The 15,393-nt window shown below is 41.4% G+C and overlaps 1 protein-coding gene across 1 annotated transcript; it reads left to right on the top strand.

The window, feature by feature from the left end:
* The first annotated feature begins 530 nt into the window (after positions 1-530).
* LOC147572798 (putative ankyrin repeat domain-containing protein 26-like protein) lies at positions 531-14,672 on the top strand. Its single transcript, XM_086694614.1, has 5 exons — positions 531-549; positions 1,076-1,126; positions 6,166-6,238; positions 13,302-13,431; positions 13,741-14,672. Exons 2-5 carry the CDS (start codon positions 1,083-1,085, stop codon positions 13,818-13,820), a joined length of 327 nt encoding a protein of 108 aa, XP_086550740.1. The 5' UTR covers positions 531-549; positions 1,076-1,082; the 3' UTR covers positions 13,821-14,672.
* Positions 14,673-15,393: the final 721 nt, after the last annotated feature.

Below are 15,393 nucleotides of genomic sequence, written 5' to 3'. Positions count from 1 at the left end.
TGTGGCCATGCTGCAAAGGACAATAGCTATAGAGCCCACTTTGTGAGGGGGTGTTTCATCCTAAAAGTGAACAGTGTCTACTGAAGGGCTGGGGAAGTTCTGCCATGTTACAGCAAAATAAACATACTCTCTTTCAACTCCTCTAGTAGTGGAAGTCCAGTAGAATCATGCTAGTTTCAGTTTGACAATGTCAGCTCATGATAATCACTCTCCTAACGATACCAGTTTCCTCCAGTGTCATAGAGTCGGTCAGTGATTGTCATTGGAAACATCAGTTCACCTGTAGGTGTCAAATTCTGATAAAACCCATTCTTGCTTTTGGTCAATAAAGAGGAGCAAGTAAGATTTCTTAGTGCTTTAAGCCTACCAATGGTGCAATTACCATTCAGTGTAGTGTGGTTTCCAGGTGTGGTCCCAAAGCAATACTTTTTAACAAATCATAAGCCGTACACTTGTAATTTCCTCTATTTTTCGATTGTTGATTTAACAAGTATCTTGCTTTTTTTCTTTACGAGCAGATAATAATGCTGAGGAAGACTCTATAGTGAGGTAGGATTTTTACGGATTTGTAAAAATGACATTTGTTGGGCCACCTGGGTGGCTCAGTCGGTTAAGGGTGTGACTCTTGATTTCAACTCAGTTTTGTGAGTTCAAGCCCCACGTAGGGTTTTGTGCTGACAGCCTCCTTGGGATATCTTTCCCTCTCTCTGTGTGCACTCACCCTCAAAGTATAAAGGAATGTAATGAAATGAAACGGAAAATGAAAGGAAAGGAAATGAAATGAATGAACTGAAAATTATGTATTTCCTAAGGGAACGCAGAGAACAAAAGCAGTTGTTGCATGTTCTACCCTGGACTAGACACTAAATCCTATGCATAACATCTGTTCAGTTATATAGTCATTGCATAGCTTTGCAAAGTAGCTGTGTTATTGTAGCCTACTTTTTATTACTTTGGCAACTGTGTTTCAGGGAGGTTGATGACTCGCCCCATGATTCCATAGTTAATGGGTAGCTGGAGGGCTTTGCCCGTCAGCCTGTTTAGCTCCCACATCCATTCTCTGGTTCCTCAGCAGCACTGAGATGAAGATACAGATCCTAGTGCAGATCAACTCAGAATGTCAAAGGTAATGATGTCGGAACTCTAATTTGGGTTTTCTTAAGAATCCAGGTTAGTCCAAGCATTTGCCCTTATATGTTTGACCACTAGTGCTAACAAAAGTCATTAGTGCAGTGGTAACTAGTCCCTTGCTTTTCCCATCAGAGATTTTAGGGTGGATGTCAGCTATGGCCATGGTGTCACGGCTTTTACATAATAAGCAAGATCTTGTCAGGCAGCACCTTAGATGTGGTGATATCTCCTCTTTTGAGCCAAATGATTTTTCTGTAAGGGAAGGATATCTAGTTGTAGACCATGTTGCGTTAATTAAATTCAGCCTCTCTTTCGAGGATTTTGCTATATGATTCTCTGTTGCCTAAGTTCCCAGTCTGGTTTCCCTTTGGGCTAGTACCCTTGACTAGTTCTAGGAAGCTTTTTCTTTGTTTGGAGAGGTGTTTCCCCATGACTTTTCTGTACTGTGTTTTTGCCTTTTCACTTTCTTCTCTGGTTTTCTTGGTATTTTTTTTCCATTAATTTTTCCACTTGTGCCAGCGAAGGACTCTCCATTTTTCCAGAGGCCAAATCAAAAGCGCTTAGAATCTCACGAATTAGGGAACCTCAGGGATTAATTCATCAAAATACCCCCTGGTACTTCAACCTCTGTTTAACCTCCTTGCCCAATGGTTGTTTCCATGGAGAACTTGAAACTCAAAAGAGATTGAAGTGACCTATTTGGATATGATAAGTGACAGAAATGAGATTTCAGTTCGGGTTCTTTTCTTGGTTTCTTTCTTTCCTTTCCTTCTTTGTTTTTTGTCTTCATCTTGCAGGCAAATGTTTTAATAATAGAAAGCTGGAGAGTGTGTCTTATGAATACAATGAAGGAGAGTAAGAATCGAAGTAGCAGAGGAGAGCAGGTTTCAAGAAGAACAACACTGAGTTGGATAGGAATAAGAGTTTTAGAAGAGACGTCAGAATATGGGGGTTTATGCCAAGTAAGATAAAGATGAATGACAGGAATGAAGGACCCAGGATTAGGGGAGTTGTTTAGAAAGGCATATTCAACTAGAGTGTTCAAGAGGGTCCTGACCAGGTTTCTGGTTTTGTGTGTGTTGGGTGCGAGTTGGGTGTGTGTGAAGGTGCGAGCATACTTCAGATTTTCTGATGAGAGAGATTAAAAATCATTTGAGCTGCTGGGAAGAGTCTGTTTACAGCAAATAGAACTATGATATCATCTACTTCCACCCCAACTTAGGGAGGATGGCTTAGATCCTCTGAAGGAATTGGGGGTGGGGGGTGGAGATTCTGAACAACAGAGATGTATGGCCCAAGGCAAGCTGTCTCCTCACTCCACTCTTTTCCTAAGTCTGTGATGCCCTTCCCATGTACCTGTAGGGCTGACCACGGGTAGGACTGACTTGTCAAATCAGTAAGGGAGCTTCATTTGGTTAGGTGATAACATGCCTATGTTGAGGTGACTGTGTGGATGACTGAGACTCCCAATTCGCTTGTTCTCCAGGAGCAGGACATGGCTCCTACCCTCGGTCATTTGAGGCCATCCTTGTTGTAGGAGTCTGTGCCTTCACAGCCTAAAAATTGAAAGGTTGGAGAAAGCCACTGAGCCATGCCAAAGAGTGATAGAGGAGTGGGAGCTCATCGGGAAGAAAATATTCAGGCAGCGTATAGAGCAATAGAGGCACAACTACCAGGACCATTTTGTTTGCAGTCTGTCTTCTTGGGTAGCTGAATGCCCCTGAAGGCGTGGAAGGTCTTGCTAGTTATTATGGACCAAAATAAGGCAAGACCAGTGGAGGAAAAGAGTTGGCCTTGGTAAGTTTTTATCTTTTATTCTCTAGTTAGTACTTCCACTCATATCATAGAAACATTTACTTTGGTATATTTACTTAATCGGATGTCTACCTGACACACAATGTAAATGTGATGCAACAACTCTGGATGGTCCACCAGCCCTCCATAAGTGTCGCTTCCATCTGTTAATGTATAATGCTATTACGATACCACTGACTAGATTCCCTATGCTGTACCTTTGATCCTTGTGATTTATTCATTCTATAACTGGAACCCTGAACTTCCCTCTCCCCTTCACCCACTTTGTCCATCCCTTCACCTCCCCTCCCTTCTGGCAACAGTCAATTCTCTGCATTTATGGGTCTGTTTCTGCTTTTTCTCTGTTTGCTCATTTGTTCCCTTTTTTAGATTCTACATAGAAGTGAAATCATATAGGATTTGTCTTTCTCTGACTTATTTCACTTAGCCTCATACCATCTAGGTATATCCATGTTTTTACAGACGGCAAGATCTCATTCTGTTTTACAGCTGTGTAATATTCCAGTGTGTGTGTGTGTGTGTGTGTGTGTGTGTGTGTGTATGGGTGTGTGTGTGTGTGTGTGTATGGGTGTGTGTGTGTGTGTGTGTATGGGTGTGTGTGTACATGGTCTGTTCATCTGTTGATGGACAATTGGATTGCTTCCATATCTTGTCTATTGTAAATAATGCTATAATAAAGATAGGGGTGCATATATCTTTTCAAATTAGTATTCCATTTCCCTTGGGTAACGAAATACCCAGTAGTGGAATTACTGGATCCTATGGTATTTGTATTTTTAATTTGTTGAGGCCCCTCCATACTGGCTTTCACTGTGGCGATACCAATTTACATCCCGACCAGTGCGCTAAGGGTTGTGTTTTCTCCATACCCTGAGCAACCCTCGTTGTTTCCTGTGTGTTGAAATTGAGCCATTCTGACAGATGTGAGGTGAGAAGTCATTGTGGTAACGTTTGTAGATTTAATTTTCAACCATTTCAGAGAATTCCCTGCCTGTCAACCTTGGTCGTGGAAACTCAGACTGGGTCTTTCCTGGAGATTTCAGAGGTTAGGAGAGGTGAAGTCAAAATAGAGAACTGAAAGCTTTTTTAAAACGGGGTCCAAATTTTGTAAGACCTGTACTCTTGAAACCGTAAAACACTGATGAAAGAAATTGAAGGTGACGGAAAGAGAAAGACATCCGATGCTCATAGATGGGAAGAATACTTAGTTTGAAAGTGTCTACACTACCCAAAGCAATCTACAGATGTAATGCAATCCCTGTCAACGTACCAACAGCATTTGTCACAGAGCTAGACAATCAATCCTAAACGTTGTATAGAACCACAAAAGACCTTGAATGGCCAAAGCAATATTGCAAAAGAGGAAACCTGGAGGTATCGCAATCTCAGATTTCAATTTTATTCCAAAGCTGTAGTAACCCAAACAGTATGGTGGGTACTGGCGTAAAAAGTAGCCACATAGCTCAGTGGACTAGAACCGAAAACCCAGAAATAAATCCACCACTGTATGGTCAGTTCATCTTCCACAAACAGGAAAGACTCTGCAGTGGGGAAAAGGCCGTCTCTTCACCAAATGGTGTTGGGAAGAGTGGATAAGCCACATGCCAAAGAATGAACCTGGAGCAATTTCTTTACCATACACACAAATAAACTCAAAAGGAATTAAAGACCTAAGTGTGAGACCTGAAACCATAAAGTATCCTTGAAGAGAGCACAGGCCGTCATTTCTCTGACTGTAGCTGTAGCAACATTTTACTAGTTATGTCTCCTGAGCAAGGGAAACAAAGCAAGAACAAACTATGGGGACTACATCAACCTACAAAGCTTTTGCACAGTGAAGGAAACCGTCAAAACTAAAAGGCAACCTCTGGGATGGGAGAACATATTTGCAAATGTTTTGCAAATCCAGTAAAGGGGTAGTATCCACAATGTATAAAAAATTGATACAAGTCAACACCCCCCTCCAAAAAAACCCCAGTTTCAAAATGAGCAGAAGACATAACCAGACCTTTTTCCAAAGACAACATACAGAGGGCCAACAGACACATGTAAAGATGCTCCCCCAAACTACAACGAGATGCCATGTCACACCTATCAGAATGGCTAACCTCCAGGACACAAAAGCAAGTGTCTGCGAGGATGTGGAGACAAGGGAACCCTCTTGCACTGTTGGTGGAAATGCAAATGGGTGAAGCCCCTGTGGAAAATAGTATGGACGTTCCTCAAAAACTTAAAAAGAGAACTCTCCTATGATCCAGTAATTGCACTACTGGATACTACCCAAGAGAATACAAAAACACGAATTCCATGGGACACACGCACCCCTGTGTTTATTGCAGCATTATTTCCAATAGCCATCTCAAGCGTCCTTTGACAAATGAGTGAACGAGGAAGAAGTCCTATATGTATGTATGTGTGTGAATATGTATATCCATACACACACAGACACACACACACACACACACTGGAATATTACTCAACCATAAAACAATGAAATCTTGCCATTTGCAATCACTTGGATGGAGCCTGAGAGTAGTATGTTAAGCAAAGTCAGGGAAAGACAAACACCATATGATTTTACTCGTGTAGCACTTAAGAAACAACGAATGAGCAAAGGGAGAGAAAAAAGGGGGGACAAACCAAGAAACAGGCTCTTAACTGCCGAGAACAGATGGTTCCCAGAGAGGAGGTGTGTGGTGGGCGGCGTGAAGGAGGTGATGGGGATGATGGAGTGAGTGCCCTTGTCATGATGAGCACGGGGTGAGTATGGAGTTGATGAATCACTGTATTGTACAACTTAAACTAATATAACATTGGATGTTTTTTTCTTTAATTTTTTTTTCAACATTTTTTATTTATTTTTGGGACAGAGAGAGACAGAGCATGAAAGGGGGAGGGGCAGAGAGAGGGAGACACAGAATCGGAAACAGGCTCCAGGCTCCGAGCCATCAGCCCAGAGCCTGACGCGGGGCTCGAACTCACAGACCGCGAGATCGTGACCTGGCTGAAGTCGGACGCTTAACCGACTGCGCCACTCAGGCGCCCCTACTGGATGTTAATATTACTGGAATTAAAATAAAACTTAGTGGAAAAAACAGAGGCCAACTTTTAATTATAATAAGAAACTTCGTTGAATAAACAGCTGACCTTTCACTTAATTTTTGAAATTTTGTTTTTAAAAAAATGAACATGTTTTTGTTGTATATTTTTGCTCTAAAGGCTTTCTGACAAACCTGGTCCTGATGATTCATGGCCTACATCAGCTAGCCAAGACTTAGATTTCAGTACCAAGGTAAAGTACCCTCCTGTGAAACTCACTTTCCTGCTCTGAATTTAGTTTTCTCCCTTATTTACTCTGAAAATTTAAGAGTAGCCTGTGCATCATCATTTTATGTGTGTAATGGAAATTTAGCAAGAACAAACCCCTTGACAGATACATGACACGTTGAATTTTTTGTTTTGTTTTGTTTTACTTTGGTAAATCCTAGGGGTGGGGGCTGAGAAAAGAATGGGCTGGAAAATATATAATGACCGTCAAATTATATTGGGAAAAGCTTTCCCATAATGGAGGAAATATGACATTTGGTTAAGGATAAGGATTCTTACTGTGATACTAACATGACTGATAATACTGAAGCCTAATGAGATCTTATTGGATCCAATTATCTATTGTATGTTGCCCCCGCCCCAGGCAATTTTTATTTTGAGAGAGAGATACAGGATTTTCCTTTGTCTCTATCCTTTGTTCTATATTTAGACTAAAATAATATAGAAAATGTAGAAACTTAGATGTTTACATTATTTCTCAACATTTACCTTACAAAGGTGTCCTCCTGTAGTTTTCAAATAACTGCATGAAGAGTAAGTTAAAATTGTGCATCTCCCTGAAGAATACGTATTTTGCTGAGAAGAGTAGCCCTATGAGCAGAGGCTCTTCTTCGCCAAGTTGTCAAATTTCTAATTTCAGAAATCTTTCGTATTCTAGCTTTTAAAAATATCTCCTAGTCCTTGTGTCTGATTCTAAAATTTAAAGTTTCAGACATCTGATAGTTATTTAAATATTCATTTCAAAGCCCCTAAATCATTATAAGCTACTGGAGGTTAGGAAACATACTTGTTTGACTCCTGGAGCTCCTAGAATGAAGTCTTGCTTGGAAGAAGCAATGTCGTAGGTTTTGAATGTGAAAAAATGAGTAGGGAAATGGAATTCCGTAGAATGGAATTTGAAAAGTAATGAAATACGCATGATATATCACAATTAAATATGTGCATTTAAAAAGTAAGGCTTCAGTTTATATTCCGTTTAGTGTTTAATATGTATAAACGCAAAGGAATTCTATTGAGAAAATCAGGAGTTACATACGAAAGAAGGTTACCATATATTTTTAGTATCCTCCCATTGTGAGCTTAGAATTGCAGAGAAAAAGTCCTCAGCCTTTGTTTTTTCAACCCCATCTGTGTCCCATCACATACATCCTTTGAAGGTTCACATTTCTTTCTAGAATTCTCATTCCCAGTTCTTTCTCCATAGTGAAAGTTGATGCGTTAGAAACCTTTCTTTTTCTGTTTTTTCGTTAGTCCGGTAATAATTTATAGCTTTTAGGAAGCGATAGATGCCAGTAATTGAACAATTTATTTTATAGTGAAAAAACTTAAATATTACAGTATTTATAACCAGATAACTGTAGAGTGATAAAAGTCAGTATTATTAGGGAAACACTGTGAAGCAAAGCCTCTGTTTTACGTATACATTATATATGTATCTATATATCTATATATAGATATATATATATAATGTCTTTAAAAGGTTTAAAAGAGACTATTGTTCATAGTATATTCCCAATCCTACTTATGTACCTGTTGAAAAATATATGTTGTTTCCACTTACCTTATTTTGCTCACATTTCTCCTTTTCTTCCTTGTCTTAAGCTCATGCTTGATTGATTGGTCGTGTCTTATATTGTTTCCTTTTTTCCTCTTCTCCCCCCATACTTTTTAATGTAATTTTTATGTTTTAAAAGTTTATTTATATTGGAGAGAGAGAGAGACAGACAGAGTGCAAGTGGGGTAGGGGCAGAGGCAGAAGGAGACACAGAATCCAAAGCAGGCTCCAGGCTCCGAGCTGTCAACACAGAGCTCAATGAAGGTCTCAAACCCACAAACCGTGAGATCATGACTCATGAGCTGAAGTTGGAGGCTGAACTGACTGAGCCACGGACGTGTCCCCCCCCTCACCATGCTCTTTTTTAATGGTTTACCCCTACCCTAATTTTTCTTTGCAGAAAACATTTCTTTAGGGTCTGTTCTTTTAGTACATCACTTTCTGTCAACTCCATTGTCAACATATTGGTTATGGAATTCTACTGTCTGTGTGTGGTTTTCATCCATGACTCATTGCCCCCCAAGGTTTATTATTCTTTTTTTCTCTTTCTTGGAAGGAGGTGAGCTAAATGTTTTTGTAATGTTTGTATTTCTCTTGGAAAGGGAGGGAGAGAGAGAAAGAATGAGCAAGTGCTTGTTGTTGTGATCTGAAAATATGCAAGGTACGATCTCAGTCCTTTTATATTTGTGGAGGGCTGTTTTGTGACCCAGGATGTCATTTATATTGGAGAATGTTCAATGTGGACTTAAGGAGAATGTGCATTTTACTGTTGTTGGATGAAGAGATCTCAGTATATCGGTGTTGATATCCATGTATGTAAATGTATATATTAAGGCCAATATATATGTATGTATATCTGAATACATCTGGTCCAATGACACATAGGATCTGTGTTTTCTTACTGATTTTCTGCCTTGACGATCCGCCTATCGCCCCGAGTGGAGTCTTAAAGTCGTCTACAATCATGGTATTTGTACGTATACATTTATTCATGTTTGTGATTCATCGATCCGTATATGTAGGCCTTTCACTTTGGGGGCATAAACATTTACAATTGTTAGCTCCTCTTGATGGATAGACCCCTTAATTACGATATAATGCCCTTCTGAATCTGTTACTACAGTGTTTGGTTTAAAATCTAGTCTGTCTGGTGTCAGTATGGCGACTCCAGCTTTCTTTTGACTTCTAGTAGCATGATAGGTGGTTCCCCATACCTTCACTTTGAATCTGGAGGTGTCCTGGGGTCTAAAATCAGTGTCTTGTTGACAGCATATAAATGGATCTTGTTCTTTGGTTTTGCTTTGTGTTTTATCCATTCGGATTCCCTGTGTCTTTTGATTGGGGCATTGAGTCCATTGACATTCAGAGTGATTAGTTAAAGATATGGATTCAGTGTCATTGTGTTATCTGAAGGTTTCATGCTTTTGGTGAGGCCTCTGGTCCTTCGTAGTCTCTGCTGCTTTCCACTCACAGAGTCGCCCCTTAGGATCTCCTGCAGGGCTGGTTTAGTGGTCATGAACTCCATTGGGTTTGTTTGTCTGAGAAAGCCTTTCTCTCTCTTTCTATTCATATGACAGCCTTGCTGGGGAAAGGATTCTTTGCTGCATATGTTCCCATTCAGCACATTGACCGTTTCCTACCCCTCCCTTCTGCCCTGCCAAGTTTCATTGGACAGGTCTCCTGCTACCCTTATGTGTCTTCCCTTACAGATTAAGCCCCGTTTGTCCCTAGCTGCTTTCAGAATTCTCTCTTGATCTTTGTATTTTTCCGGTTTCGCTTTGACATGTCGTGGTGTTGACCTGGTTTTGTTGATTTGGAAGGGAATTCTCTGTGCTGCCAGGACTTGGATGCCTGTTTCGTCCCCCAGATGAGGGAAGCTCTCTGCTATAAGTTGTTCAAATAAACCTTCTGCCCCTTTCTCTCACTCTTCTTCTTCTGGGACTCCTATGATGTGGCTATTATTTCGTCTTACTGAATCAATTAGATCTCTGGTACCTGCCTCGTGGTCTAGTAATGTCCTTTCTTTCCTTTCTCTGCTTCATCTTTGTCCATATCTTCTGTTTCACCGATCCTGTCTGCTTCTTCTCCCATCCTTGCTGTCACTGCATCTAGTTTATTTTGTATCTCCTTGACAACATTTCGTTTTCAGCATTCAACGTGACGATTCCAAAAACTTGATCAGATATATTGTTTCTGTCTCTTTTGAGCACTTCTCTGGCTGTCCTTTCGTCCTGGAATTGTTTTTGAGGAGAATTCTTCCGTTTTGTCGTTTTGGCTAGTTTCCTGTCCTTTATGTGTTGTCATAGCTTGTTCTGTGTCCCACACCTGTGAGTACTACTATATTAACAAGGGGTCCTACACTGTCCAGAGCCTGGCAGTCGAGAGAGTGTTTTTGGAGTGTGTTGTGTGCACTCTTTTGGTGCATCTTTGCTTGCTTCTCACAGTACTTGGAGTGGTAGTTTGGGCCTTCCACCCAGTGTGCTTTGATTTGTTTGTTGATGTATTCTTGGGAAAAAGGAGAAGAGGGTGGTGAAGAATCCTTAGCCCAAACAAAGAGAGAAGTGACAGGAGTGGAAAAAAAGACCAGGCAGTGACTCAAAGGAGCTGTAGGGCTTAATGTAGAAAGAGAGGGAGGAACATGAAGGAGATCTGGAAAAGTATAGAGAAAATGCCCGATCAAACAAACAAAGAACCAGAACAGAGGAACAAAGAGCAAATACACACACACACACACACACACACACACACACGTATACATGTATATATGTGTATATATGTATATATATATATATATTTATTTATTTACATATATAAATATATATATATATTTCCTCTTCTCCCTGATTCCAAAGGGAGAAGAGGAAAGAGGAGAGTAGAAAGAGAAAAAAGGGAAAAGACAAGAAAGGGAAAGAAAAGGAAAGAAAAGATGGGTGCCTGGGTGGCTCAGTTGGTGAAGCGTCTGACTCTTGAATTTGGGTCAGGTCATGTTCTCGCTGTTGGTGGGTTCGATACCCCCACCAGGCTCTGCAGTGAGAGCATGGATCCTCCTTGGATTCTCTCTCTCTCTACCTCTCTCTGTACCTCTCCCGCTTGATCACTCACTCTCTCTCAAAAAACAGAAATAAACATTAAAAAAGAAAAGGAAAGATAAAAAGAACTATAATTCAAATGAAAACAAACAAAAAAACTAAGAAAACCAGAGGAGAGTTGTCTGTTGGTGCCTGGGACTGGTGGCTGTGCTGGTCTAGGGGAGGGGCTGTCTGGTCCCATCAGTGTCAGTCTCACTCCCATAGAGAAGCAGTTACCAGGCACAGAGAGGCAGGGTTTGGTGTAATGGGCTGCCTCCACGGAGGCTCACTGTCCGTTCCCTGAAGCCCCACGATGTAGGTCATGGGGAGAGAAATGGCGACATCCCAATCTCTCCTGCCCACACGAGGTGTCTCAAAACTCACTGTTTAGGCCATCCTCACAGAATAGCCTGGGGGGCCAGCTTGCCCTGCTGCACAGTCTCCTGTGCTCCCTGAGCACTGAGCTGGGATTCAAAACCTTGTAGGATCCCACTTTGCTCGGACCTGGTAGTGGAGTTGCACCACTGTGCGCAGTGGACAGAGGGCCTCTGGCTTGTGCCTGCACGGTCTTTTTCCCTTGGGCAGGGCAATACCTCCCCTTTCCACCATACTCAAGGTGTTCTCTCCCAGTGTAGCCCTGAGATTGCTACCAAGCCTAGGGGCGGCTCCCTCCCCACCAGGCATGGGAGGTGGCAGCTCTGGTCTAGAGAAAGTCTGGAAACCTTGAAAATTCTGTCTTTTGGCTTCGAAGGCTGTTTTGCAAAGTAGAAACTGGCTCTCTGGACCTCTCCTTGGTCTGTGGTCCGGACAGGTTTTCTCTTATCCAAGTACACTTCCCACAGCCTCTCTCTCTATCTTCCTTTCCTTTCTCCACCAAAGGGCTTCCCCCACTCCATGCCTGTGCTGCCCATTTTATTTCTCCCAATTCGCATACACACCCTTCTGTCCCGCCAAGCTGTCTGTTTGCACTTGTGGAGATTTTCCTGTCCTTCTGCAGCCTGTGTTTCTGGCATTCCAAGTGCTGTGACCTCAATACTGCTGTGTTTGAGGGTCAAGCGAAATTCTGATCCCCCTCCTCTGCCCCCCCCGCCTCTTTTTACTTTCCTTTTCACAACTTCAGAGTTCTGTGTAGGTTTGCATTATTATATCAGTTTAATATGTTTTATAGATATTTATGATGGGCTTTTTTCTTACTTGAACTGTATTGATCTGAATTTTCTGCGTTTTGTTTTTTTTTAAGTTTATTCATTTATTAATTGGAGAGAGAGACAGAGAGAGCACAAGTGGGGAGGGGCAGAGAGACAGAGGGAGAGAGAGAAAATCCCAAGCAGACCCTGCACTGTCAGCGCAGAACCAGATGGGGGGCTTGAACCCACGAACTGTGAGATCATGCCCGGAGCCAAAATCAAGAGTCAGGTGCTAACTGACTGAGGCATCCAGGCGGCCCTAACATTTTCTTCCTACGTCCACTGGGTACTTTAAATTTAACATGGCCTAGTTTAAAGACATTGTTTCTGACGCTTTCCCTTTCCTCTTTCCTGACTCTTTGTAATCTGCTCTGTCATTTGTGTTCCCAAGTCTGATAAGTAGCATTCCTGAAACAGGAAAAGTCCTGGACTCCGAACTTCCCTGAAATGACCGCATGCTGTCACTCACCACATTCGATAGTTTGTACCTGCTTACCATTTTTCATATGTTATTCCTGTAATTCACTCTCTCACCTATAATTTTGCAGTACTCTTCTGGTTTTGCTGTCTTTGCGTTCATCCTACATTGCTGCCAGAGTGACCTTTCTAAAATATACTTGTGACGATGTCACTCCTCTGCTTATTCAATGGATCCCCATTTCCTGAAGGAGAAAATTCATGTTCTAGCATAACACTGCTCTTTTTTTTTTTTTGTTTTTGGTTTCGTCCTGATGTTCCAGTAATATCTGTCTGTCTATCCCATTCCCAATAACTCTGTTCCAGTTTTGCCATATTGCATAGGTGTTGTCACTTACTATATTATTTCATACTTGATCCCTTTGCTCCTTCTAGAATGCCCTTCACACCCTCCCTGTGCACTTTGTCTTTTAAGATACAGCCCTATCTTCCCAGCGTTTGCTGAGCTTCCCAAATGTAAGTGTTTCCTCCTTTGTGCGTTCACTGTATGTTATTCACTTCCCTTGTAGAACTAGAGGATGGTATTTTTCTGTCCTGAACCTGTTTTCATGCATCTCTACCGCTACTAGCATATAGAACAGACTCTGTCTTTTATTTCTATTTCCAGCTCCTCCCCGGATCGTGGCTGTGACTTGACAGATACAGTATGTGCTTGTCTTTCTGAGTGGGTGAGTGCATGACCAAATGAATTAATGTGATGTTTTTCTGAAGTTGGGTTTTTGTTTTGTGCTGTTTTTCTAGGAAGGAACAGCAAAGTCAGCAATGGAAGCAAAGGAAGATGGTGTTGGTATTATTGAAAGTGTGCCACCAGAGCAAACAGTTAATGACCGTGTGACTTCTGCTGGTGGAGTGCATAAAAATTACAGAAGTGGTAAGCTAGTGAATCTCTGTGAGTTGTTTTCCTATGATTAAATGCTAGTATGAGAAAAATCTAAAAGTATGTAGATCCAAATATATTATCCTTTTTTCGTGAAGGTGTTTTTCTGTTGCTATCTTTCTTTATAAGTATCCCAAGTACGACCCCCTTTTACTTCTGGAAAATCTTGAACCCCCTGAACATTTTTTCTGCTATTGCTTTCATTTTATTGAAATATTCATGAATGGAGACAGACTTGTGTATGTGTTTAAAGTTCATAGTAGCACATGTTTTCATTAATTTATCTGTGACCGTATTCTCTAGATATGATGTTAGCATTAGAATTAGGAGAAGAGGAAGATGTAGAATCACCTTCTCTTCCTGAGGTACTGTCTTCTTCTTAAGTATAAGCATGGAGTGATGTTAAAACGTCCAAGAGATGCTTTGACTTCACTCTCTCATCTCTGCATTTGCCCACAGAAACGATTTCCTTCTATGTTTTCCTATATGTGATAAAATAATTATGTGTTAATTATGAGCATACAGCATAGTAGAGTTCTGCTAATTTGCAGATGTAATGAAAGTTGTGTAGTATTAGTGCAGAAAACGGAGGCTTGGAGGGAATGAGTTTGGGTTTTGAAGTTAAGTTATCTGAAACACTAAAGAATTACTCTAGGTCAACCTATGGCCAAGTGTATGATCCTGTGGTGTATACGGGATCATGTGTCAGACTCCTACTGACATCCAGAAAGAGTTTGGATTATGGTGTTGACAACTTGAACCTTCCAAAGATAAGGCCTGGGACTTGATGATAATATATTTGGATTGTCAAGTAGATCTACAAGGAACATTGGGATTATGATGACCACAGTTTGGTTTAGTGGTGCTTCAGTAAGTAAAACCCATTTTGGATAATTAAAATAACTTTGCAGTCCTACTTGTGGTAATGTAAGTAAAGTAATGATGACCTATTCTAAGGGGACAACTAGGGAAGGAGGTGAAAAGGTCCTGATCTCTTAGGCTCAGGCAGTTGCTGCATAATGCTACAAGCACTGTATTTGAAATCAAAAGACATGCTAGCATCTTGGTTCCGTCACTTCCTAACTGTGGGATCTTGGAAAAACTTGCTTGAATGTCAATGACCTCGTTCCTAAAAATGGCACTAATACCCCCCTCTTGGTTATGTGGAATGAACAAATGTGGCAACGTTTTGTAAACTGTAAAGCGTGCTATAGAAATAGAAGACAAAATGATCACAGTGGCTTTTAGTGACTTACTACGTATTGAGGATACTTTGTTTGGTGAATGTTTGTTTATTGTTGAGAGCGGGGTGGGGGGACAGAAGATCCGAAGCAGGCTCTGCACTGAGAGCAAGGTGCCCAATGCAGGACTCGAACTCATGAACTGTGAGAACATGACCTGAGCCAAAGGTGGGCGCCTAATCGACTAAGTCACCCAGGCCCCCCAAGAAAATACTTGTTTGAAATGTGAAGATGTCTGAAGACCAATAAAATGGCCATAGTGTCCAGAAAAGAATGGGAAAGTAGGAACGGGGTTTTGATTGTCTAATTTGGCTCTATGTTAAGTTCCGGTAATCTCTTAGTGGAGACATCATACAGGTGTGCAGTTGATCCTTGAACCAGGTGGGTTTGTACCGTGGGAGTCCACTTACACACAGATATTTTTTTTTTTAAATTTTTTTTTCAACGTTTATTTATTTTTGGGACAGAGAGAGACAGAGCATGAACGGGGGAGGGGCAGAGAGAGAGGGAGACACAGAATCGGAAACAGGCTCCAGGCTCCGAGCCATCAGCCCAGAGCCTGACGCGGGGCTCGAACTCACAGACCGCGAGATCGTGACCTGGCTGAAGTCGGAGGCTCAACCGACTGCGCCACCCAGGCGTCCCCACACAGATATTTTTCAATAAATAGAGTACTATCCTGTAAATGTATTTTCTGTTCCTTATGATTTTATTT

Source organism: Puma concolor, chromosome E4 (assembly GCF_028749965.1).
Source record: "Puma concolor isolate L17-30 chromosome E4, mPumCon1.1.hap2, whole genome shotgun sequence".
Lineage (NCBI taxonomy): Eukaryota > Metazoa > Chordata > Mammalia > Carnivora > Felidae > Puma > Puma concolor.
Note: the sequence above shows the minus strand (reverse complement) of the source record. Positions and strands in the feature narration are given on the sequence as shown.